Genomic DNA, 27,484 nt, shown 5'->3' with positions numbered 1-27,484 from the left:
CCCTCTTCTCAAATGGAGATTAGTTTCCAAACATAGGTAAAGTACCTTCATTTGTCAATCACAGAGCACAATAAGGTCAAAAGTTCCCCACCCCTGGATCACAATTGAATCTACCCCAGAGTTACATCAAGTTTAAACACAGCACTTAATACCCAAATGGAGGTCTTTTCTTCATCTTGACACGAGGCAAGTTCTCAGCAATCTTAGTTCCTGGGGAGACAAGGCTTAGCAAGGCCATAAGATACATTGCCAGTCCCTTCATGAATTCATCCTCTGTCTGTAGAACAGTCCTAGAACCCCTGAACACATTAGCAAAGCCCTCTCCCAGGATTTCTGTAAACATACAACAAGAAAATCCTTCTTCAGGGCTTCTGAACCAACAGAAAGGCTCCCAGACCCCTGCAACAACAGCACTGTCCTTCACCAGTGGACAGTATTCATTCTGTCTGCAGGACAGTCTCCAGACCCCTGCAACAACAGCACTGTCCCTCACCAGTGGACAGTATTCACTCTCTGTCTGCAGGACAGTCTCAGGGCTTCTTAGCGAACAGCCAGGTTCCAGGACTTCTTCAACAAAAGGACTGTCTTTCACCAGTGGACAAATCTGGCAAAACAACATCAAAACAGACAGACAAAGTACCAGCAAAACAGCCATGTCTCCTCAGTCCTTGGCAGCTCAGGGGGCAGGTCTCAAAAGTCCAGGGCAATTCAAAGCGGCCACCAGCAATTCTCTTAGTCTCTCTCTCTCCACGAGGTGCTGCTTCCAAAAAAGATCTTCAGCCTCTCTCTTATCTCTCCAAATCTACATCACCAGCTCCTCCCAGTTCAGGACTTTCTTTTCACATCAAAAAGTCCATCCCACAGGTGGGATTAACAAGCTCTGGGTTTTAACACAATCAGTTTGAAAACCAAGCCAATACAGGGGAATCTTTAATTGCCATTACTATCACACACACCCAGAAATAACTGGCCATGTAACCTTGAGCAAGTTACTTAACCCCGATTGCTTTAAAAAAACAAAAAAAACGAGTCTGAGGTTAGATTTGAACTCAGGTCTTCCAGACTCCAGGCTGAACGCTCTTATCTACTGTTCTACCTAGCTGTCCTCACAATTCTGTATCCTCTCATAGTTTACAAAGTGCTTTGTTTACAGCAACCCCAATAGGTGGGTGAAAGTTTTATCATTTTAAAGATAAGAAAACTGAGATTGAGAGGTTAAGGTTTTTCTTCAAGATCACAGAGCTAATTACATGACTGAGAGTTTGAGACTGAGAATCACAGAATTTCAGAGTTGGAGGGAAACTCAGAAGACATAGATACTTAACAAGTGACTATCCAACCTTTATTGGCAGACCTTCTATAAGGAGTCCACCTATTCCACTTATATTAATTATTAATAGTTGTTGGGAAGTTTGGTTTTGCATCACCTCATAATTTGCCTCTCCAAGTACTACCAGTTGGTCCAAATTCTACCCTGTGGAGCCAAATGGAAGGTCTAATCTAGGAGTGGGGAGCCTGAGGCCTTGAGGCCACATGTGGCCCTTTAAGTCCTCAAGTGCAACCTTTTGAACGACTCTAAACTTCATGAACAAATCCCCTTAATCCTGTAAAACTTTTGACTCAGTCTAAAGGCCCCACCCAAAGACCTAGAAGTTAAGTTGGAGATGTGTTCCCCACCCCTGCTAATCCCTTCTTCTATATACCATGTTTCCCCAATAATAAGACACTGTCTTATTAATTTTTTTGGACAGAAAAACACCAGAGGGCTTATTTTCAGGGGAGGGCTTATTTTAATGAACATTGACAGCAATTTTAATAAACAGGTAAATGTGAACAAAAAAATGTACCTTTATTCAATAATGATCATGTCATCTTCTTCAACAACATCGTCATAAGTGTCCATACCTTGAATTCCGTCCTGGATGTCTTGCGCCTCCATTTCCTTCAGAAGAAGTGGACCCAATCTGTCATGTCTAGCAATATAGCTCTCTTTAAATGAATTTGTCTTGTCCAGGTAACCTGCTCGTAGTGCCTTGGCGACACAGCTTCTTCACTCAAGTCACGACTTCTTGCAGACAGGGCTTCACAAAGTTTCCACGCTGATTTCTTTCCATTCTATTTTCAATGTAGTCATTGACTTCCATGTGCAAATGGTCCTTGAATGGCTTGTTTATTGCAATATCAAGGGTCTGGAGATAGGCAGTCATTCCTGCAGGAATCATTACTTGATCTATTCTTCTCTCTGCAAGGAAGTTCTTCATTTCTTTAGTGCGGTGAGTGCTGGCTGAATCCCAGACTATCAGACCTCTTTGGTTACCTCGCATAACAAGTGGCAGCATTAAATCAACCCACTTTCTTATAACGGCTTGTGTACACCAGGCTTTTTCAGTTTCAAGAACGTAAATGCCAGATACACGTTCAATCTTATCTTTCTTGCCCTTACTGATGATTAGAGGTGTGGCTTTCTTTCCATCCAAACGAATTGCCAAAACACAGGTGACCCGTGCACTTTCATAGCCAGTGGTGGGAATGTAGATTGACGTTGCACCCCTGTGATGAATTGTTATTTGAGATCCTTGTCCCATAAACACTGCAGTTTCATCCATAGCAATCATATTGCAGGTTTGGTACTTGGAAATGTCAATCCTATCAATAAAGGACTTGAATGCAAGTGCACGTTTAATAACTTCAGCATCTTCCAGCTTAAACAGTGTTGTTGATCTTCTTAGGGACAGTTCATACCGTTGAAGGAAACCGTCCAACCAGTGTTGTGATGCTTTGAATCCTTCTGAGACCATTTCAAACTCTTGTGCCATTGAAAGGGCAAATGCTTGAATATCAGCCCTGCGCACAACCAAGGCCTTTGCTCTCCTGTCAGCAATCCATTCACCAATGAGGATCTCCAACTCAGGATATAAGGGCTGCCGACCTGATCCAGACCTGCTCTTTTTCCCTTTTCCCTCATCCACCTGTTGATTGAGGTTATTATAATCTGCTCTCCATTTTCTGACCATTCGAAGATCCAAAAGTTTTTCTTTACAGAAAACTGCAAGATTCTTGCCATGTGACTCCTCTACAATTGCTTTCTTATACTCAACAGTATAGCTCTTCCTTTTTTGTACTCATGTCTGGGGGTCAAAACAGACAGAATAATAAAATTATGACCATCAGTCCTTCTTTTCACTCCATCATGCCCCCTGAGTTCTTCTTTTTTCCTCCAAAATGTCCTTTTTATCCTCCATCATGCCCCCTCACTCCCGCTTACATACCGGGTTTTTATGTTGTCCTGCCTCAGCTCTCCTCCGTGGCACTGCTCTCAATGGCACCAGCAAGCAAATCACTGGGGAAGAACAGGATGACATGCTCACTGCTGCAGCTCTGATTGGATGCAGCTCGGAGCGTGGCGTGCGTTTCACCGTAGCGGGTAGGGCAGGGGATCACCTTCACTACAATAGCAATCTCAATAGGGCTTATTTTCAGGGGAGGGCTTATTTTAGAGGAATCTTACACAGTAAGGGGAGGGCTTATTTTCAGGATAGGTCTTATTATCGGGGAAACACGGTAACAGCCTTTCAGATACTTGAAAGCTACTATTACATCTCCCCTGACACTTCACCAATCTTAACAACTCCAGGTTCTTGAACCATGTACTTGAATCCCACTTATTTGCCATGTGACTGTTCATGTGGCATGAACTCAAGGAGCTTCACCATTCTGGTTGCCATCTTCTGCATACTTTCTAAAATGTAGTATTGAGAACAGACTGCAATGATTAGTTTGACCAAGGCACACAATACAGTGGGATCTCCACCTTACATCTAAAAGCTATCTTCTTCATGCAGTCTTAAGATTGTTAGCTTTTTTTTTTTTGACTATCAGATCATGTGGTCAGTTCATTATCTTGAAGTTCAAAAGCTTCAGATCTTTTTTCAGGTACACTGCTTTTTCCAGATAGTTCTTTGATTAAGTCTTAAGGTCATTACTTTTTCTACTGTAGTGATCAGCTGTATTCCAAAACTTGAAGTGCATTTGCTTATGGTAATAATATTATAAATATTGATTAGGTTGCCTATCCTGATCATAAAAGTCACAGCCCATTATGGAGCTTCACTATAGTACTTGTGATACTGGCTTGAGAGCTGCATCTTAAATGTTGTGTGGTCTAAAAGTCCAGAGGAGAACAAAGAAGAGGTTTTTCCTTTTTCTTTCTTGGGCCACAGGCCAGACCTTGTGTAAATTTTTTAAATAGGTGAAATCTGCATTTGGAATCCACTTCTTTTTCTGAACCTCTGTAGACTTAGACTTTCACCTGAAAAGAACCCTTCTAAAGCCCATCTAATCCAACTTGAACAAGAATATCTCGGATGGTAGGTGGTCTACCAGTCTTTATTTGAAGACCCATTACTTCTAAGACTGCCTGAGGCTCCCAGGTGTATAGTGTCTTTTACTAAGATTGCTTTCAGTTTCTGTTCTTACAGTATAGTTAATACCAGCTAGATATATAAGAAAAGATCGTTCTTTTTTGTTTGTTTTTGCTTTTTGGATCAGGGAGGTTAGGGCAATTGAGGTTATGACTTGCCCAAGGTCACACAGGTTTTGTGTGTGTGTGTGTGTGTGTCTGTGTCTGTGTCTGTCTGTCTGTGTCTGATGCTGGATCCGAACCCAAGTCCTCCTGACTCCAGGGCCCGTGCTCTACTCACTGCCACACCTACCTGCCCCCTACAAAAGATCATTCTGATCCAAGTGTGAATGATTGATGACTACTTTTAACCTTACCAGAATTGAATTTTAAAAGTATATTTATTGACATAAATCTTTAAATGAATAGTAAAAAAAAAAACCAAACCTCTAGCTAGGTGATTTTGGGGACTGAGGGGAAACACGCCTACTAACCTAGTAATGCTTACCTTGGGAGTCTGCTCTGCTGGGATCAGCTGCTCTAAACCAACTGCTTTTCAAAGAGGTTTTCCCTCCTGAACATACCAGTTCTCCAAAAACTATAAAGAAGTGTTTTCACATCACCAGATTAGCAGCAGTGGATTGAGAAAGGGGACCTATATAATTTCTAAAAACTAAACATATTAAAACTTCAGTTTAAAAGAGCCCAAAGACTTAAAGAAAGCAAGGCCTCTAGTTTACTTGCTTAAAGTAAAAGAATTATTCCCCCAAGGAATATTTGTATTTCTGCCTATCTAAAGAAGACCACTTTGACTAAACTTAATGTTTCTAGTGATCAATACTAACCTTTATTCCTAAATATTTCCGTTAAAAGGAAACTTTATAAAACTACTTGTTAGATAAGAAGTCTCTGGTTTTAAATAGTGAAGAAACAGCAATATTTGTAAAAATTCCTTTTCCATTGTGTTTTGAAACCTTTTTGGCTCAAAGTTTTTGAATTTTCTTTTCTAATCTTTAAGTAGAAGGGAAAGAAATTTCAAAATTATATTCTAACAAAAATATTTGGATAATATTGTTCAAATGAAATCGGATAGAATTGTGTTGTGTAATAACTTCATTTATTAGATTATTATGGTCTGTATAGAAATTTTCCCAGGAAGAATCATTCTCTTCTTTTTTAAGAAGGTTTTGGTTATTGTAGATGAAGGGAAAAAAATATTATCTTTATGTAATGAACTCTTACAATTCTACACCAATAAAATATAAAATTTCATAGTGAGCACATTTTTTGAAAATCAAAATAAAATGTTCTTAAGTTTTTTTTCTTGACCTCATGTGTTTTTATATGAAAATTTCCAATATATCTTTATTCTTAACAATAAAATTTGTTTTAAAATTGATGAATTTATCATGATAATGATTTCATTTTAGCAAATGGCTTAACTGAAAGTTTTGCACTTAGTCTTTTCACAATGAAACTTGATTATTCCAAATGCAGTTCTCTATGTTGATATGAATTTAAACAAGCAGAATTAATGGTCTTCATTCATCAAAGTTGATTTCCCTTTGGAAATTCAACATGTTAGAATCTCTTTCTTACTCTTTCATCTTCTATTCTTTACTGAACTCCAAGGGACACTTTAGTTCTATCAATTTTATCAGTTTTTCAAGATGTTAAAAAAAATAAGGATCTGTATATAAATAATTTTACAGGTATCTCTTAGAAAATTTTAGCCCATTGCCTTTGTATTTTTTGTTTGTTCATGAGATATGTAGGATTGATGATATACTAACCATGTAAAGTTTAAGATCAAGGGTACAATAGGTACCATCATAGATTCTGCTTTATGCAATATCTGATAGATTTTTATGTACTGAACAAAAATTATGCATCTACTGTGATGTGTAATAAAAACTGGTGTTATGTTTCAGAGTAGATACTTATAGAAAAAACAAATGTAAACCTGAAGCATTTTACAAGGTACGTAATTTCTAGTCCTAGGGTTTTAAATTTACCTAATAAAATTAAAAGTTTATACATACATATATATATATATATATATATATATATATATATCCTGAAAACAGCATTGTCTTCATTTCCATATAACATCACAGATATTTTTGTTTTAGGATATGTTTTCTTGACAAAGGACAGAAGAGTTGCTATTTGACTGCTACTTTTAAAGACTTCTTATCTGAGGAAACATTTGAGTAATTGTTTTAAAAATTAACTTCTTCCAGTTACTGTTTGATATAGTCTGAATTTAAAAATTTAAAGACATGAAATTTATTCTTTAAGGTCTAGAATATCAAATGTCACATTAGTGCATAAAGATCACTTAGTCACAAGTTGATTGTCCTGATAGCAATTATTTGTATGTTATTTGGCTTCTTTGCGTATGCTTTTAATTAATAGTATAGGTTCTGTGATAATACTGTATTCCATATGGTAAGCTATTTATAATTTATATTAATGAGACATTGGGGTCAGGCCTTGCCTAAGTGCAAAGTAAAACCATTTTCTTTATTCTAGACGCACGAATCTGTAAAATGAGAAAGAGAAAAAAATGGTTTGAAAAATAATATATTATAAATTTCTTTCCTTAAAAGCCCAAGTAAATGTGATCTAAGGGTGTAGGAATTACATAGTACTAATATTTGTCCTCGAATATTCAGTGGGTGGGCACAAATTATTCAACCAAATTTTCAATTTCCTGTGAAATGGAAATAGTGTTGCTAATTTAATTTAGTATTGTGGGGAAGCTAAGTATTTTTTTTAATCCTTTAAAGTACTTTAATTGACTTTGATTTGGATTCTTTCAGCTATCTTTTGATGGAAGAAAATGGAACTGGCCATGATGCCAGGATGGAACAATCTCATGATTTATTAGTAGTCAACTGCAATAACACCGGAGAGTCAGAAAGAAATGCTCAGGTGTTTCAGGTGGGAGTTAGACTGAAAAATCACTTTCTTTGCAGCTTATTTTCTCTCTGAGGGAAAAATAGCCTGTTATATAATGACTTTACTTGCCCAAGAAATAAGTTACATTTCATTTATTCAGCAATAACAGCATAAAAATGTTATATATCTTCATAAGGTATTTTCTGCAAAATACTCATTGAATTTCATTATTAAAGTTAGAGAGATGATATTAAGGAAAGCAGTGAAAAGAATGCTTGATTTGGAGTCAAAGGTGCTGGGTTGGAATTCTAGGTGTGCTGTTTGGTTACTCTGTGATCTTGGGCAAATTAGCCTCTGTGGACCTCAGTTTCTCAACTATAAAAAGTAAGAGGGCTGAACTAGATGAAACTTAAAGGTCCCTTACAGCTCTAAATTATAGTCACTAAAAATGAAAATTATATAAAATGATGCATTAAAATTTTTAAATCGCGTGGAGAAATAGTGACAATGTTTCAATCAAATTATTTATAAACTTAACCTAAGGTAGCTAGGATTATTTTTATGTTTCATGAAGTATTTGATATGTGTAAAGGAATAATAACAATGATAACCAAAGAGAGTGTGTGGGACAGAACATTCTGTAGGAGTACAACATGTAACTCTGATCACTCACACTCTTTTTTAGCACTTTAGGGAAGGAGATATCTTTAAAAATGAGCATGTTGTTCTAAACTGAATAGAAGAAGATATGTAATATTACTGAGGAGGCAGGAGTTCACAAATTTATTAAATGAGGTAGTTATGTTATCTGATGAATGGGATTACAATATAGTAAACCCACAGATATACCCGTCTCCTTTCTAGTAAACTAAGAACCTGTCTTTCACAGCACAACATATCAAAATCATTAACTTAATGTCAGTGTACCTTTTGAGAAAGAATTACTTATCTGACAATTGCATAATAAAATACACCGTATTTGAAATGGATTTTTTTTGTTGTTGGGTTGTGTGGGGATTTTTGTGAAACACTATATTTCAGGAGGATTGAAGTGGTATTTTGTTTTTCCTATACAAAAGCATCTAACCTGCATGGATTCCAGGGATCCTTCCTTTGGACAAAATGATTCTTCTGCAGTTTTGCCTATCAGAGTTGGTGTGGCAGATAATTCACCCCCATCACAGCCACAGTCTCTTTCCACAGAACAGTTCCATCTAGTAGACCAAAATGGGCATCCTGTTCAGTATGAGCTTCAGTCAGTAGGGGATTATAATACACAGATGGTGAGTATATCTGAAAACAATCCAGTGTTCATGATGTTTCACAGAGTATAATAAATTGTAAGGTAAACAGCCTTGCCTTTCAGATCTTACCTTTCGAACAAAGGGATGAGGTTAAATAGTAATCAATAATAAATGACAGTATGGAGCTAATATTACATATATTCTTCCATTAAATTTCAGTTTTTTTAGGACCATAGGATTTAAAGCTCAAAAGGACCTTGGAGATCATTTAGCCCCACGCCCTTGTTTTGAGGATGATGAAATGGACCTGGGGGAGGGAGTTACTTGCCAAGGGAGTTCTGTTATTGGATATTGCATTGTTATACTTTTCATTGATTGCTATTTGTTCAAAGCTAGGTTGTGCCAGAGCCTGTTTCTGTTAGTAAGGCAAGCTTCATTAACTATAAAATTTAAAATAATAGTTACAGACTGTTATTGAAAGGAGCATTCTTCATTAGTTTTCCTTGAAATAAGAAGTTATCCCTCCCAATTCAATAATTCCAATTAGAATTCCTACAGCAAATGGGGTTAGACATGAATTGTGTGTGGTAGATAATAAGATGATAGGCTGATAAATATGAGGGAAGGACTTTACTAATTCCACAAACATTTCCTAAGTGCCTTCTGTATGCATTGCATTGTAGTAAGTGCTGAGAAAGCTAGAAAGTTGGAGAACATGCAGTCCAGTCCCTCTTTAATAGAGTTTATGATCCCGTAGCTTAAAGAATTGCTTCATGTGAAACATGAGGAATACAGAAGAAAGATTGGAAATAAGTAGAAGAAATAATAAAATGAACAACAGGATGTATTCTTAAGAGCTCAGGTTTCAGAGTCAGAGGACCTGGGTTTGAATCCTGTCTCTTTACTGCCTGTACAAATTTGAGCAAAGCCTCAGTTCACTTGCAAAATGAGGAGGTTGGACTAGATGTCCTCTGTCATCCCTTCCAGCTGTAAATCCAGAATTCTTAAGATTATTAAAGTTCAGAAGCAATGCTAATAGGAATAAAAAGTGAAAAACTTTAAAAGGAATATAAAATTTATATGTGTATATGTATGTGGGTGTATATATACATGTATTTATAAAAAGTTTGTATGTGTGTAAGCCTACAGGGAATTGTTGGAAGATTTTGATATGGGTGAATAAGTGATAGGAAAAGATTTAGCATAGGTCCCTAACTAGCAACTACAGTACCATCATGGTGTGGAGGTAAGCCACATGATCTAGAACTGAGTTCACAAAGGCTACCCCAGCAGAATGTAAACTTTAACAGGTTCTATCATGGTAGAAAGACTTAGAGAGTATAATCCTGGCAACAGACTACATCAGTTTTCCAAGCATTAGCCAAATACAGAGAGGCTTGTTATTAGTAGACTGGCCGCTTGGTGACAAATTCATTGACTGCAGGAAACCAAGAAACAAAGAAAAATACTAAATGGTTCTCAGTCGAATTGACTCCCTTTCCAATTCTGCAGTGACAGTGTGGTAGAAAAGGGAGGAGAACATGCTAAGAATCATAATTTTTAGGCAGCTTATAAACATTAACTTAGATATTTGTACTCAAAATGTAAAATCCTTTTTTAATAACAACAAGTAAGTATATGTTACTGGAAACACTGAATTATAATGTTCACCATTCTCGCTTTAAACCAAACAAGAAAAAAGAAGGAAATTGAAGTGAAATAAAAAGATAGCCCTTAAGGTTCTTCTTTAAAAGGCATGTAAACGAGTTGCTAAAACTTTTATCTGTTGACCAAAGCCTATAAGAAATATTTCCTGGACAGTGTCATTTCAAATTGTAGGACTTATAATAAGGATTTTCAGAAAGACCACCATGAAAATTGCAACTTTTGTACTAATGTCTGTTGCAGAGAATGAGGAAGAGAAGTTTTCCAAAAAATTAAATAATCATGTGCTTACATTACACTCAGTGACTTCAGTACAAAGGTTGGAATAGATGATGTCACCAAAAAATTGTTGGAAAATATGGTTCAGGAGGAAGGGAGGCCAAAGACTTATAAACTGCACAGAAGTAAAATGCCTATATATCGTCAATACTCTCAAGAAGAATGGATGACATGGGAATGACAACTTTTAACACCAAAAGAAAGGAAATGAAGAGAAGGAAGGACATCTACACTTATAACAATTTTATACAGAAATTCAACAAATGTAAACCAGCCACCAAAGCAAAGAAACAACCTAAAAACTGCCTTAGTCATCAAACACTTGATCTACTGATCAATCAGTTAACTAAGGCAAATACTTGTTTATAATATAAACTTATTTAGAAAATTCTACAAAGGATGGATTAGAGATTAAGAGCAATACTACCTCATTAGTACAGAAGCAATAGGAAAAAAAAAACAAAGTCTGGCAAAGTACTCAACTAAACAAAGGTAATATGAGGGCATTTAAGAATGCAATTGGAAGGAGAGTAACAAATGAAAGGTTGAAAAGATATGTAAAGATTTTTATAGCAGATTCCTTTTGCCATCAGACAGTTTAACTTGGCTATTTAGTATCACAGTCCTAGCTGAAGTTGAAATAGCATTAAAGAAAGGAGGTATGCACAGAGGAAGTCTGTATTGAAGGTGATGGAATTTTGAAGACATTACAGGATTATTTCACAAGCCACTTGAAGGAGATACAAAAAACATGGGGAAAAAAAAAACAGCTTTATTAACCTCCCCACCCCAAAGGCACCATGAGAACATTATTGACCCAGACGCTTCCCTATTCACTTACATAAAATTTTTATGAGAATAATATAATATACATCAATGACCTCCTTGATGAGGGCTTTGAAAGGGAACAGGAAGGCTTTTACAAGTGATATTCCATAGAAGACCACATCCTTATCATTGAATAAATGTAGAAATACACAGTCTTAATATTGGAAAGAAAATACATGGTCCCACTATCCTTATGATTTCTTGGCTACCCCAAGAAATGTGTATGTATGTATGCATGTAAGTATGTATAATATGTATGTATATAGGTCTTGCAGAGACTGAAAATGGGCTGAGAATTGAATAGGAAGAAGGGAGAAGAATGAATTGTCTTTGGGAAATTGCTCAATTGTTTTAATGATCAAAAGCAGAAGCTCATTTTGTTAAGATCACTGTTCTCCCAGCAGTGATGTGGGACCATGAGTCAAAGAATACTACGATCTCTAAAGATATTAGAAGAAGGATCCCATGAGCATTGGAGAGCATGAAGAGGTGTTAGCACATTGTGAACAAGGAATTAGGAAGAATTACATATAAAGGATGTCACCAAAGAAATGTGTTTTCAAAGAAGATGAACCAGTCATGTAATAAAAATGAGGTATAATTGATAGCTCATGTTTGACTGAATGATAATAAGACAAAGACCCCCAGCACATTGAGTAGACCCCCCATGTCAGACTTATAAGAAGATTTGGGTAAAAGTCTCAGAGAGTGAGCAGACATGGGTAGATTATGTTCTGCTTAGCTGAAAGGAGTACATGTATCAATAAGGCCATAGTTCAGAATAGGACAAGACCACTAAGTTGAAAACTACAGATTAGCTCATGGTTTAGTTCCTTGGTTGTCCCAAGTAAAATGATGTATAGCATCATAGATTTAGAACTCGAAGAGACCTTAGACTCAGTCATCTAGTCCAGCCCCCTCACTTTATACTTTAGAAAACTGGTCCAGAGAGGGTGAACCATTCTGTGGCCAGAATGACTAGGCCACAGAACTGACCAGCTTGAACTTGTAACCGAAGTAGTACTTTGCCTTCTGTGTAGCTTTTCCAGGAAAAGGGGGGAGGTATCAGAGGATAATAAAAAGCAGAAAGCCAAGACCAACCATCCCTTAAACTTTCTCCAGAAACCTCAAACACAGGTACTAAGTGGTCTTGACCCTTTCCTTCCTCTGATTTGAAATCCAATACTTATCTCAGTACATCACATTGTCTCTAAGTAAAAAGGGCATGAGTTGCATTGACTTTCATAGTAAAAATAATTATTCTAGCCGGCTAAGTTTGTAGAAATATATTGCCATAATAAAAAAGTATTCCTTGAATGCTCAGTGAGTTTATGGCATAGATTGTGTTGTTTAGGGTCGTAGGATTTAGAGTGAATTATTATAGTGTCATAGATTTAGATCTGGAAGAAAACTTAGAGAACATCTAGGCAACCTTCTCATTTTACAGATGAAGTAAAGAATGCTCAGAGAGATCAGATTACTTTTCCAAGGTTAGACAGGTAGTAAGCAAAAGTAAAGGGAATAAATACAAAGGAAACTTCTTTTTTCTGTTTGGGCAGTGCTTCCTAGCATGGGAAAGATCAAGCTCTTAAATCATTGAACTATAACCTTTCCCTCTCTTATAATCTTTCATAAGTGACTACATCAAAATGTTCTATACTAGCTGTATTATAATAGTAAGGGTAAAAGACCTGTAGTAGTAGTAATAATAACAATAATAATAGCTTACATTGATATTTTGGATTGTCATCACAGTCCTGAGGTATAACATAGCAAGTATTATCTTCACTTTGTATATGAGGAAATAGAAGTTCAGAGAAATTAAGACATCCTGCTTAAAATCACACAGTGACAGAACTCAAACTTGGACCCAGGTCCACTAATTCCAAATCCAGGACTTTATCATTATCCCTTGGTGTCCAGGTTTATCTAAAAAACTTAAGGTAGAAAATATTGGCCAGTGAAATAAACATTTGTGAAATGTTCATACCTGTATTAATACTGTATTATTCCATTTCCAGTGTGACTTTTTTCCCCCTAAGTCAAAAATACCAGTATTAGAACTTTTTTACATGTTGCCCTATTGTGCAAAGGGAAATCTAGGAGAAAAAGGAGTTATGACTAGTGGGTTACTTGCAATTTATGTGGTATTTCCTGCCACCTAGAGGCAGGGATCCATAAAAAGGACCTAATATGATAGCAATTCTTGGGTAATAACAAGCCATATTATGAGTGTCAGACAAGTAACTACACAACCATGTTTGTCAGATAGGGCAAAAATGTGTCATAACTCAAGTAGCATTAAAACTTTTATTTCTGGCCAAATGATTTATTTAGATTAAAAAAATAATTAGGTCTCATGATTATGTAGATTAAGAATATACAGTTTCATTGGTGTAGATATTCCCTTTTCCAATGCAGATTGCAACCCTGCTATAACTTAGTAAATGGACTTAAAGAATTTCTGTGGGGGTGGCCAGGTAGCACAGCGAGTAAGAGCACCAGCTCCAGTGTCGGGATGACCTGGGGATCAAATCCCAGGCTCAGATACTTAGCACCACACCCAGAAATAACTGGCCGTGTAACCTTGAGCAAGTTACTTAACCCCGATTGCTTTAAAAAAAAAAAAAGAATATCTGTGGCTGAAAAAATTATCATACTATGGCAAGTCTGTTAATGAGCTTCTCCAAAGTTTGGTAAACTCAGCCTTAAACAGATACACAGTTGATCAAAAGACCTATACTCAAAGCCTTTTCCTGCTTGGCAGGACCTGTCAAAACTTAAATTTTTCTGGTATAACTTTTTAAAACAAAGACCTTTTTTGTACCAAAATTAGGTGATGGACTAAGATTTTAGTGAAGGAAATTTCATGTATAGTAAATACATTAAAGAGATTCAGCTAAACTCATCAAGTGCCTTCTATGTACAAACTGTTGTGCTAGGTAGCCAAAGACGACATTCCTGTTCTCAAAGATCTAGTGCTCTAATGTGAAGTATATGACAGACAAATAAGCATGCTGTAAGGTAGAAGATGAGTCTAGAGACAAAGTGCTCTAAAAAATGGGAGAGCTAATAAAATTGCATCAAAAAATCAGAGATGATTTTATGTAGGCAGTGGCCCGTGCCGGGCCTTGAGGGAGGAATTTAAACAAGTAGACATTAAGGGGGGGTGTGCTCTAGGAAGGGAGTATGTATACCAAGATGAAAGAGCAGGGTGAAATTGAGTAGCAAGTAGTAGTCCAGTTTGACTGGGACATTGAAGTAAATCTGGGAAGGTAGGTTCAAAGTGAATGGTGGGAGTGCCACAAATATCAGACTGTGAAGTTTGTATTTTATTCTTTAAACTGAGAGTTCTTAACCTAGATTATGTGAATTATTTTAATATATAATTGGTTTCCTTTGTAATCCTATGTATTTTATGCATTTAAAACCATTATTTTAAGGAGTGGATAGATTTCACCAGACTGCCAAAGGTCTGTGACACACCCAAAAAAGTTAAGAACCTCTGCTTTAGACAGTGGGGAGCCCTGGGGGATTTTGAGCAGGGGAGGGGTATCATCAGATTTGGAGCACATGAAAGATGTGACTGACAAAAAGATAATTTTATTAAACAAGTATAGGAGTATACATTGATTTCTTTTCCTTTCATATTTTCAAGATGATTGTGACTAGTCCGTCAGAAAATGGACAGGTGCTTCATGTAATTCCAACCACTCAGACAGGAATGGCACAAGTTATTATTCCTCAGGGATGTGACCTAGATGTGACCAGTCCTCAGGGTGAGTAGTAAGAATACTGTTTGGGGGACTTGAGGGTGATGATCAAGCATGTATTTCAGAAAATCATCTCAGTGATGTCAATGTTAAAATTGATTTCTTCAGGTAGGGTTGTAAATATTAATTAATTAGATAAAGATGCTTGGCCCAAATAAATTTCAAGTTCATTTTCCAACTCCTGTCTAGGTTAACTGTCTATTTCAGTTTGGAATTCTGTGAAGCTGGTTGACTCCTGCTTCCTCCCCAAAGGATCAGTGAGCATAAAATAAATTCTTTTTAATAACGGTAGTAATATTAATAATAGAGCTAACAGCTACTGGAGGAGTGTTGCATTTGTTTCTGGGTAGATATTTGCATATGAGCATGTTACTCATACATTTTGTCCCCTGATATTCTTGTTTTCTCTTTGCTCGTTGTCCCTTCTACTCTCCTTTATCCTCTAATTGTTGAAAGGGGCTTCATGATCTTCCTCTTTTTATTCTGCACTTCCTTTTGCACTTTCTCAGTTCTCTGTTGTAGATCACTCTCATTGATCTTTCTTGTTTTCACTAATGTTTTTAATTAAACTTTTTTCAATTAATAAGCATTTTTTCTTTCCCTCCCAATTTCATGTTTTCCCACTTCTTTATCCCCTTCTCGTAATATTGTAGCTCTACTTCTTTGCTACTTTAATAATATTTTATGGTAAGGTGGCCTTCTGATGACATTACTGTTAATTCATAATCTAGGTTAGCAGTTGCAGTATATTTTATGAAGGGAACTTTTAAAAAATAAGATTATCAACACATGTACAAAAAATGTGCACTTTACGTATTATTATGATACTGTAAAATGATAGTTACCACAACTAGTTCTGCTTTTTCTTTGTTTATATCTTGGCTTCTCAATTTAAACCCTAAAACATAAATACAAAGTGATAGTAGTATAAGTTTTAACACAAATTATTTTAGAAGAGCCTCAACAAAGTATTTTTAGTTTTGCCACCTTTATCTTAGCTACAATTTTTGCTTTTCCAAAAGAGAGAAAAATTACAGTTATCTACATTCTTTTGATGTTATTAAACAAGATTATTTTGTGTTGTTGTTATTAAGATATTTCGGAAGAGAATACCACTGATGGACACTTACAGACTGTAGCAGTGGCTGCTATAGCAGATAATACCAGTAGTTATATTCTTCATCCACAAGCATCCCTCTCCTTGCCTAAAAAGACAGCAACTAGGTAGGTCAATAGGGAAAGAAGAACTCATCTAGCATCATGGACATCTTTTCCAAATTATTTGCATTCTAAGATGACCTACTGTAGAAAAGTTTAGTAATTCATTTATTACTAAATATGTAAGTCTTGATTTATTTTAAAGGTATGTTGGAAACAATAAGACTGTTTCAGAAAGGTGCAGATATCCAAAGCTTTATTTTTCATTATTGACACCTGGCTATTTTATGTTGAGGAAATACAAAAAGAATTGATTGCTAATAAGCTTTCAGAAAGTAAAGTTACCCATTTCTTACCTTAAAACACCATTGCTTGTGTTAGTCTACAATACGACTTTTATAGTTTGTATCCTTTTGTTTTGTTTTTGTCTTCTCAAACAGTTTTTTAGTTAAGAATATTATACTTGTTTTTACCCCTACTACCAAAATATAACAGTGATTTGAAGAATCAGATTGGATTCCCTTAATACTCATGAAATCAAATAAAAATGTTTCATTAACTGATATGCACTAAATAATAAGTGAAGGAACCAAATAAGTAATATAGCTGATTTTGTAATGGCTGCAGGTTATAGTAAAGAAGAAAAATATTTAGGAAGATAAAAATATTAGCAATCTTAAAGTGTATAAGTTTACATCAATTATATATGATTACTAAAAAAAACCTAGGTAACCCATAAAATTCCTTTAAATAGTGAATTTTTTTTATAGTGATTTATAAAACTTCATCTATTGTCTTAGGGTTTGGTATTTTGAATCTAGCAAAGCTATGTATGCCAAGTATTTCAAATATTTTTCTCCTTGCCATTGATATGTATGTTGTCCTTTCAGAGTAGCTGATGACCCTTTTCCTGTCCCCCTGCAACCACTTCTTCCACATACTCCTACTTGGGCTCATCGTCTACGGAATTGTCAGGTAGGTTAAAAACCTTCCTAACCTAAATCCAGAGAGAATCCTGCTGACGTTACTGTCAAAGTGTACTTTTTCTCTATACTATAGATTCTATGTTAAACATTTTGTTTATAAACGAAGTAAACTTGATCTTTTTTCTCCAAAATGGATTTTAAGTTCTCTCAGGGAAAGAACAGCTTAGGTTCCAAGTAATCTATTTCATTGTTGTAAATCTCTTCCTTTTTTAATTTCTTTCCTCTCATGGTTTCTGTGATTCTGTAATCTACTGATTTTCACAGAGTTTCTAAATTAAAAGAAGCTATCTAGACCAACCCATACCTGAAAAAGGACCTCACTACATTACACCTTACAAGTAGACATACAACCTCTGCTGGAAGATTTCCATTGAAAGGGAACCTACAACCTCCTGAAGCCATCCTGCTTTTGAACGTCTCTAATGATTAGGCATGTTAGTCTTATGTCAAATTTAAATTTCCTCTTTGCAACTTTTAACCATTAATCCTAGTTCTGTCTTCTGGATCCAAATACAACAAAGTTGATCCTTCTTCCATATGACTACTTTTTACGTACTTGAAGAAAGCTGTCATGTTCCCCACTACATCATCTCTTCTCCAGGCTAAACATCCCAGTTATTTACCTGATCCTTACATGACAGGGACTCAAGAAGCCCTTTACCATTCTCCTATGACTGCTTTTCAGCTTATCCATGCTTCTTTTAAAACCTGGGACTCAGAACACAATCCTCTGGATGTTGTCAAGCCAAAGTGCAGTACAGCTGGAATATCATCTTCTTGTTTTGGGAAGTTTTGGCTCTCAATGCAGAATGTTTTAGTTTTTATGATCGCCATTTTCACTGTAGAGTTCTCTTGAGCTTGAAGTTCTCTCAGACTTCCAGATCCTTTTCAGACAAATTGCTAGCTAAGCACACCTCCCCTATCTTATACTTGTGAAATTGATTTCTTAAGCCCAAGGATAAAACTTTACATTTGTCCATATACAAATTTATCTCACTAGATTCAGCACAGTATTCTAGCATGTTCAGATCCTTTTTGATCCTGACTAGGTCATCCAGTATGTTGACTATGTATCCAGACTTTTTGATGTCTACAGGTTTGATAAAGATACTAAGTCATTGATTAAGATGTTAAACAGCATAGAGCCAGTAGAGGTCTCTGGGGAACTTCACTAGAGATCTCCTTCTAAGTGAAATGGAAATATTAATGCCTGCTTTTTTGAGTCCATCCACCAGTTCTTTCATTCTCTGAGGATATAGTTCACCTGAGAAAGGTTACTAGAATTCATCAAAAGCAGCTATCTTCTTTTTTTTTTTTAAAGCAATTGGGGTTAAGTAACTTGCTCAAGGTTACACGGCCAGTTATTTCTGGGTGTGGTGCTAAGTATCAGAGCCCAGATTCAATCCCAGGTCATCCCAATTTTGGGGCCAGTGCTCTTACTCACTGAGTCACCTGGCTGTCCCTAAGCAATTGGGGTTAAGTAACTTGCTCAAGGTTACATGGCCAGGTGTTTCTGGCTGGGTGCTAAGTGTCTGAGCCCGGATTTGATCCCAGGTCATCCCGACTCTGGGGCCAGTGCTCTTACTCACTGTGCTACCTGGCCGCCCCAGTAGCTATCTTCTTAATTATCATGAAGATCATTTCCATATTAGCTGTTTTTATCCTCTTATTTCTCATCTAGAGCTTATCTTCTTAGGAATAAAAAATAGATGCAACAACATACAAATTAAGTAGCTATGCCTATTTTCAGTTGTCAGTTACACTTGTCCTGTCCACTCCAATAGCCAAATCCAGTTCCTTCTTGAATGCATTCTACTATGACAGCTAAAAAAATCAAAACCCAGACCATTTGGTTGTCTTTAACTTTCCTTCCCAGTTTCAGCTTAGTCTGAGCTTTAGCTCTCATGATGTGATTTTTATAAGATTATGCCATACTTCAGTGTTTATCATGGCTTCCATCTCCTATATATATATATATATATATATATATATATATATATCTCTTTTTAAAATCTAAATTGAGTGTGCCTCAGGAGGTGGAGTCAGAGTAATAGGGTAGAACTACAGCCTATCTTCCCCACTATACCTTCTCCATAGCCATCTAAAAGAATGCTGAGCTGAATTCTGATCAGCAGATTCCAGAAAAAAAAATCAGTGACTCGTTTTTCCAGCCCTGATCGGCTTAGACAGAAAGAGAAGTCTGCAGTTACGAGGCATGGAGTCTAGTCAATAACACTTTGTGGGGAATCAGAGCATCCAGGGACTCCTCCAGCAGCTAAGGCTTGGCACTGCAGCAAGAAAAGGCAGGGAGGGGCAGCTATGTGGCACAGTGAATAGAGCACTGGCCCTGGAGTCAGGAGGCCTGAGTTCAAATTTGGCTCCCCTCACTTTTCATATCCAACAATTTGCCAAGTCTTATATATCCTACCTCTGCTACCTCTCTCACATCCATCCCTTTTTACTCATATAACACTAGTTCAAGCCCTCTTGCCCTGGACTATTTTAATAGCTTGGTAACTGGTCTCAATTTCTCCAGTCTCTCCTATCCATTCTCTATATAGCTACCAAATTGTTATTCCTAAAGCACAAATCTGATCATCCTTGCTCAGGAAGCTTTGCTGTATCCCTGTTACTTCCAAAATAAACACTCTATTTAGCATTTAATACACTTTCACAATTTGACTCCAACTTATCTTCTCAGACTGATTTCACATTCTCTCCTTCACACTTTCTACGTTGCAACCCAGTTCCTCGCATGTAATCGTCAGTCTTCTGCCTTTGCACAGGCCACCTACCATGTCTGGAATATTCTACTTCCTCACTTCCATCTCTTCGAATCTTTAGCTCCTCGCAAGGTTCAGCTAAGGCTCTCTTCTCTATGATGTCTTTCCTAATTCCCTAGCTGATAGTGCTCTCTCCCACCCTCAAAATTGCTTTGTATTTGCTTTTAATATATTCCATCTTAACTCATCTGAGTACATGTTGTTTCTTCTGGAGGGCAGGACCTGTTTTTTTTGTTGTTGTTGGTCTTTGTATTCCCAGTGCTTGGCGCAGTGCCTTGTATATAGAAGGTACTTCATAAATGTTTGATAAATTGAAGTGAATGGCGTTTTACTTCAATTTAGCAAATAAGTTATTTAATCTTTTACAAATGAGTTTATAGTCTAAACTCATGTTTCCTTTTGCTGTCATATCTGTTTACCAAGTACTTGCTAGATGAGGCATTTTTCTAAGTTTATTCAGTCTACTGTTGTGGGAGCTGATTTATAGTAGTTAATGTTAATTAGGAAATGGTATTGTGTGGTCCATTTTTTATCCATTTTCCATTTTGAAGGTATCATAAGTTTGTTAAATAGTCTGGTTGGAGTTGACTCAATTATGGACCATGCTTCTTCATTTTTATGATTTTTTTTATTTGGTATTGATTTTTATCCTTGCTTTAAAACATCAGTCCTCTGACTACATAGACAGTTGATTTAGAAATGAATTCCACTTCATTAATCAATTTTTTCCTATTATTATATAATCTATTTCATTTTTTAAAATTTAATTTGTTTTGCTTTTTCAGTAAGAAGGTGTTGATGGCATGTATATGAAGCTTCTGCAAAATCTCAAGACTAAACCCTGTTTCCTATTCTTGAACTGTTTTTTCTTTTTATAAAAAAAAATTGTTTTTTACAGCATTTTCCAGTCCACCCCCAAACAAAAAAAAAAAAGAATTCACTTCTGTAAAAAAGGAAAAATAATTTTAAAAAAGCAAAGTATCACAGACCACATCTGAAAGTATATACTATATTCTTTACTTGTAGTCCACTAACTCTCTACCAGAAGGAAGGAAGTGCATATGATCATTGGTCCTCTGGAGCCAAGATTAATCATTGCATTTAATCTGAAGTATAATGTCTTTTAGTGCTGAAATATTTTTCCCCATGTTTTCACTGTCCTCTCCTATACCAGTTGCATCATAGTCATTCACTATTGAAGTATATATTGATTTAATTCCAAGGATCTTAACAGGTGTTTAAGAATTTCTATGCTTTATCATGCTCTGCAATAGATGCCGATGCATAAAACTGTACTAATCTTAATGGTGTACTTCTTGCACAAATACTTAACCATGAATTATTTCAATAGAAAATGACCAAGTATAACATGAAATAATGTTTTTCTACCTTTGAAGAAAACCAAAGGCAACAAGAAACTTTTTTTTCTTTTCCAGGAAGACCCTGTGGCCATTTTTCCATTTAGCCTCAATTTCTTTTTGTCTTTTGGGTTCATTTTTTATTGAGAATATCAAGAGTGATATAATTCAGTTTCTCTAGAAGTGTGTTCTCTTGATAGTTATTGGACAAGAATCTCATATTTAAAGTTCCTACAGCTAAGTTAGTTATATTCTGAAAATGTATTCTGCCACCATTACTGCAGAAATGGAAGAACACTGTACAAGACTGAAAGCCAACTGGTGTTTTACTTTGTTTCCTAAGTTGTCATGGCCAAAGAATTCATCACCACAAGTCTAGTGTCCTAGTGAAAGATATCTCTCTCCTGAGGATCTTTTTCAAAAAGTACATCTAGTATCAAAGTCTAACTTTGGACTTTGATGGCACAGCTTTAAAGAACCTAGGGTCAGTTCCTTGTCATGATGAGACATTATAGGAGAGCTTTGTGTTAATAATATCTGATATCAAAGAATCATTATGATTTTTAAAACTCAGCAAATAGGAGTTGGGCAGTGTCCTATCTTTTTCAAATTCTGAAATAATTTCTAACCCTGAAGTCTTAGAATATTCTTTCAGTGCATTTACTTCTGTCATTGAATTTGCAATGTCATCTTTTATAAGCAGTACTTACATTTTAAGGTTGTTTCGATATTATACTGTGTTTCCCTGATAATAAGACCTATCCCAAAAATAAGCCCTTCCCTTACTGTATAAGATTCCTCTAAAATAAGCCCTCCCCCAAAAATAAGCCCTATTGAGATTGCTACTGTAGTGAAGGTGATCCCCTGCGCTACACGCTACATTACAGTATCCTCTGTATGCACCGTCCCCCCCCCCCCCCCCCCCCCCGTGAAACGCACGCCGCGCTCCAAGCTGCATCCAATCAGAGCTGCAGCAGTGAGCGCATCATCCTGTTCTTCCCCAGTGATTTGCTTGATGGCGCCATTGAGAGCAGTGCCATGGAGGAGAGCTGAGGCAGGACAACATAAGCCCTCCCCTGAAAATAAGCCCTCTGGTGTTTTTCTTTCCAAAAAATTTAATAAGACAGTGTCTTATTATCGGGGAAACACGGTAGTCGTGTTCCATTAAAGGTGGTGCCTTTTCTACAGCAGAGTACTTGACAGATTTTCACTTGAATTTGAGATTTGTCTTATAATTATTCATAGAAAATTTTTTTGACTTTTTAAAAAGTTGCTTTTAAAAAAGTATTTAGTAGATTTAATATGAATACATAAGTAGAGCCTGTGTCAGATTGCACACCATCTTGGGGAGGGGGAGAAAATTGGAATCTCAAAGTCTTAGGGAAATGAATGTTGAAAACTAAAATTAAATTTTTAAAAAAGTATTTAGGATTTTTTGTGTTGTATATCTGGTAAAATTATGTTATGATTTTTTTACTTTGAATTAGACATTGGTTATACTATCAGTTTATAAAACTTTCTTTATCTCCTCACGTAGTCTTGATTATATTACCTAATTCTGAATTTATCACTTAATTCTAATAAAAAATCTAATGCTCTGAGCTATTGTACATACATATGAATTCACGCAGACATAGTTTCATCTTCCTATTCTATGAATAAATGATTTAACACATATTATTTATATATATATTTTCATATATTTATCTATATATCTATTTGTATCTAATGGTTGCCACTTCTAGGATGGGGCAGGGTGGGGGAGAAGGGAAGAAAAAAAGGAAAAAAGTTACATGATAACTTTATTATGTATTTAAAAGGAGTAGCAAGTTGTACATAATATATTTGCAGTTTAGTGTGCAATCATCTTTTTTTATTATACTGTCATAGAAATGCTTGTTTTATTCCATAAGTTAAAAATAAAATAAATTAAATTTTTAAAATGGAATCAGAGTTAACTCTTTTTAGGAAAGAGAAATTTTTGTTGTTGGTTAAAAGTGTGGCCATAGCAAGACATGTACCAGTGCCTATATATTTGTTAAATGTATTCCCCAAAGTTAAAATAGCAGTCTGACAATAGAAGAGCTAGACCTTTAATCCCACATTAGTCTATAGTCCCACTCTTGTCATCTATCAGGGAAAAGTGTGTATAGTCTCACAGCTCCACACCTCACTGAAAAGCAGTCCTTGTTTCTTTCTAGGAGAAGGCTAGTTATTGGAATGAATTTTTTGATAGGGCTCTTTATAGAGTCTGGGTATAGACACATGTTCTGTGGCTAAACTTGGAATTCATTGTCCCAGGAAAGAAATAATCAAGTTGTTTTTAAGTTATGTCTTGTCAGTGACATGATTTTATATTACTCTGAGACAAGGTACCACAATGTCCACTTGTTTCTCTTTGCTTTAACAAATTAAAATGTCAGTTTAGCTGGTCTCTGAGTAGCTAGGTATTTAAGCATATGTAGTTCTGGCTTTAAAAAATTGCTGTTCCCTAGCCTACTATATGCATGTTCCATATTTACTATATTTTCTTATTTAATCTTTAATGAAGTGCTATTTTTTCTCCCTAAGCAATACACATTTATTGTCTACTATATGCCAAGCAATAGGCTAAATACTTTATAATACAGAATAATATTCTGGTTATGCCATAGTCTAAAAGATTATTTACCTGTTAAAATTTCAAATTATCTCAGTTTTCTTTTTTTTCTTTTTGGAGGGGGGAAGGTAGAGCAATTGGGGTTAAGTGACTTGCCCAAGGTCACATGGCTAGTTTTTTGTTGTTGTTATGTATCTGAGGCCAGATTTGAACTCAAGTCCTTCTGATTCCAGGGCTGGTGCTCTATTCACTGTGCCACCTAGCCACCCCTCAGTTTTCTTTTGCAATAAAGCAAGTTTTCTTTTGTTAATGCTTTTCTTATTTAACCTCTAATCCATGCAGAAAATTGGAGATTCATACCGTGGCTATTGTGTGAGTGAGACAGAATTAGAAAATGTACTAACACTTCATAAACAGCAGACAAAGACTATATGGGGGACACGCCAATCACCAAGCCCAGCAAAACCTGCTACACGCTTAATGTGGAAGTCCCAGTATGTTCCATATGATGGAATCCCTTTTGTCAATGCAGGTAAATTTGAAAAGTATTTGTAATACTTTGTTTTCCATAAGCAATTAGATTTTCCTGAGATTATGCATTTTCACTTTGACAGTTAATAATTAAATGAAGGTTTTTTTACCTCTTTAGTCCTATGATTTTATTAATATAAGGAACTGTTGGTGAGGGAACCCTGACTACCAATGTAGATGGCAGGTCTTCAGTAATTTATAGTCTCAGGCTCTTAGTAGGACATTGAGAGGTTACGTGCTTGCCCAGGGGTACATTGCCAAGATATGTCAGAGTTGGAACTTGAACCTGACTCAAGTGCTAGCTTTCACTGTTCACTACTCTATATTGCCTCTCATCATCTAAATGTTGGTAGATTTAAATAAAAGTTAAGCCAAAAAGAAAACTGCCAGTGAATAAATCAACTTTTTTATTTAGAAATAGCCTATTTCTTAACATAAATAATGTTCTCTATAATTAGAAAAGCAGAAAAGAAATATAATTTTCTTGACAATATTAATACAAATTAATATTTCAAAAGAACTATGATTTCATCAATGTAGTTATTTCTTTTTCTGATATAGATCAAAACTCCTCTTGTGAAACTGGTCCTCTGATAATACATAATCCTTTGTTTGGCTTCTCTTTGAAGTTTTCCCAGTTTGGTGGGATTTTTGGACCCTGTGTTTCACTAGTGTTTTATTTAGGTACCTAGTGCTACCTCCACATCACAGTGAAGCATCAGAATAGGCCTTTAGTGGAAAAAATCAAGTAATAGAGGAGCATTATTACTTAAAACAATAATTATCACCTCTGTTTCCTTTCTCCCATTAACAGCACTGTTCTTAACCTTATATTTGCTTAAATTTTGGGGGGGCAAGAGAAATGATCATCATAAAATAGTTGAATTGTTATCATGGGGGCATACTGTACAAGTTATATAATATTCTAGTATTTTCACATTGCATAAATGTTTAAAGTATTATTGATGCTATTGAATCTTGAAATTTCTCATGCTCACATTTCTGAAACCATATATCAACACCACATTTTCTAAGACTGTGGTTTGATATTATCCCAAAAGATTCGCTTTAGGACAAATGTTATGGGTAATAGTATATTGTGGAAGTTTCACACCCAGTTTGGGGAAGTTCAGGTGCAATACTGAGAGGGTTACATTCACTTGAAGTGTTAGAGGTAGTAGAAGGTAGAAGAGGTATAAAACTCACTTGCTCAAGTTTTCTCTACAGGAGAACAAATTTAATCCCACAGTTCTTTTCCCCAAGTGGCTGTGGATCAGAGTTTCCTTTTAGCCTTTAGCCATTCTAGTTAGGATAATGGGCTTATAATTTAAGTATGCAGTAATAATACAAATTGATATTCTTATCAAAGGCCCTGTCTGACAGGCTGTTAGTTACTCCCTGGAAGCTGTTATTTTGTTGGCTTATCAGTGTAATCAATTGAAATACTATATTCCATATTCAGTTACAAATTAACATAATGCCAAATAGCATTTAATAAAAGAAAAGGATGTGTGATCTTTTAGCTTGTTTTAATGTTTTTTTGATGTGGTTCTCTTAAGGACAGCCCCCACTTCTTAGCTAATTTGCTATAGTTTGGGAGCATTGCCTCAGCCTCTTTAGCTGTTGCCAGAACTTGATACCCCTTGAAGAATGAGTTATGTGAGTCTGTTATTCAAAGGATGACAGAGACTTTAATACTTTTGGAAACACATGCTACCCAAATGTGGCTTTGCACAGGATAGGCAGTTCTTTTAATTTCCAGTAAGGGACCAGGTTTTTTTGGGGGGCGGGGGTGGAGAGGATGCTTCAAGCACTTGGCAGGTTGGTTCCCCAAAGTGTTTAGGATTCCTGCAATAATTCTTTGAGGTCTGAGTTTTCCCTATTGCATTTTTTCTTTTTTCTTTTTCCAATTCTATTTTATTAAATTTGTTTATTTACTTTTAGTTTAAAACATTCAGTTCCACAATACCTTAAGTTCCACATTCCTCCCCCTTCACCCCTCCCCCCCATGGTGGCATGCAATCCAATATAGGTTCTACAAATACCTTCACATTAAGCATTAGTCAGGTTGTAAAGAAGAATCATAACCAATGAGGTGAACAGCAAGAAAGAGGGAATGAAACAAAACTAAACACGAAAGAGAGACAACAAGTAGTTTGCTTCAGTCTGCATTCAGACTCTGTAGTTCTCTCTCTGGATGTGGATATCCTTTCCATGTTGAGTCTTTTGGAGTTGTCTTCTAACTTTGCATTGCTGAGAGGAGCCCAGTCTATCAAAGTCAGTCATCACATGTACGATGTGTCTGTAATCGTGTACAAAGTTCTCCTGGTTCTGCACCCCTCACTCAGCATCAGTTTATATGTCTCTCCAAGTTATTAAGAAGGCCTTCTGCTCCTCATTTCTTTCTTTTCTTTTCCTTTTTTTTTGCTTTTTGGAAGGGGAAGGCAGGGCAGTTGGGGTTAAATGGCTTGCCCAAGGTCACACGGCTAGCAAGTGTTTAGTGTCTAAGGTCAGATTTGAACTCAGGTCCTCCTGACTCCAGGACCAGTGCTCTATTCACTGCACTGCCTAGCCACCCCATGCTCCTCATTTCTTATAGAACATTAGTTTTCCATTACATTAATACACCACAAATTGTTTAGCCGTTCCCCAACTGGTAGGCATCCTGTTGCATTTTTTCAAGTTATTTTACTCTCAGAAGACATTGTTACCTTAAAAAACAAAATGTCATTTTAAAAGAATATTTTTAATTGATACATTTGGTTTTGACATGACTGACACAACCCAGTAATTCTTCCCCAATGTACATATCCTGGAGATATTTAAGCAAAACCACTCAAAAGACAGATTACAACTTTAAATACAAGTAACTTTCCCTTTTACAGCTTCCTGATTGTTAATATTAAGGAAAGATATGCATTTTAAATTGAATTATTTGGTGCCAACATTATCTGTTGTCTTAGTTTTGTTGTCTTTT

At 36.0% G+C, this 27,484-nt stretch overlaps 1 protein-coding gene across 1 annotated transcript in view; it reads left to right on the top strand.

Moving 5' to 3' along the window:
- Positions 1 to 27,484, top strand: part of CARF (calcium responsive transcription factor) — a 52,178-nt gene that overhangs the window by 6,244 nt on the left and 18,450 nt on the right. The window contains exons 3-8 of the mRNA XM_069075335.1: positions 7,225 to 7,345; positions 8,383 to 8,586; positions 14,978 to 15,098; positions 16,187 to 16,316; positions 17,141 to 17,225; positions 24,319 to 24,508. Coding sequence (XP_068931436.1) covers positions 7,235 to 7,345; positions 8,383 to 8,586; positions 14,978 to 15,098; positions 16,187 to 16,316; positions 17,141 to 17,225; positions 24,319 to 24,508 — 841 coding nt within the window. The 5' untranslated portion in view covers positions 7,225 to 7,234. The remainder of the gene's footprint in view (positions 1 to 7,224; positions 7,346 to 8,382; positions 8,587 to 14,977; positions 15,099 to 16,186; positions 16,317 to 17,140; positions 17,226 to 24,318; positions 24,509 to 27,484) is intronic.

The sequence above is a fragment of the Petaurus breviceps genome, unplaced genomic scaffold, assembly GCF_028583685.1.
Source record: "Petaurus breviceps papuanus isolate PSGF00001 unplaced genomic scaffold, PetGlider_PUasm1.0 90903, whole genome shotgun sequence".
In the NCBI taxonomy this organism is placed as follows: Eukaryota; Metazoa; Chordata; class Mammalia; order Diprotodontia; family Petauridae; genus Petaurus; species Petaurus breviceps.
Note: the sequence above shows the minus strand (reverse complement) of the source record. Positions and strands in the feature narration are given on the sequence as shown.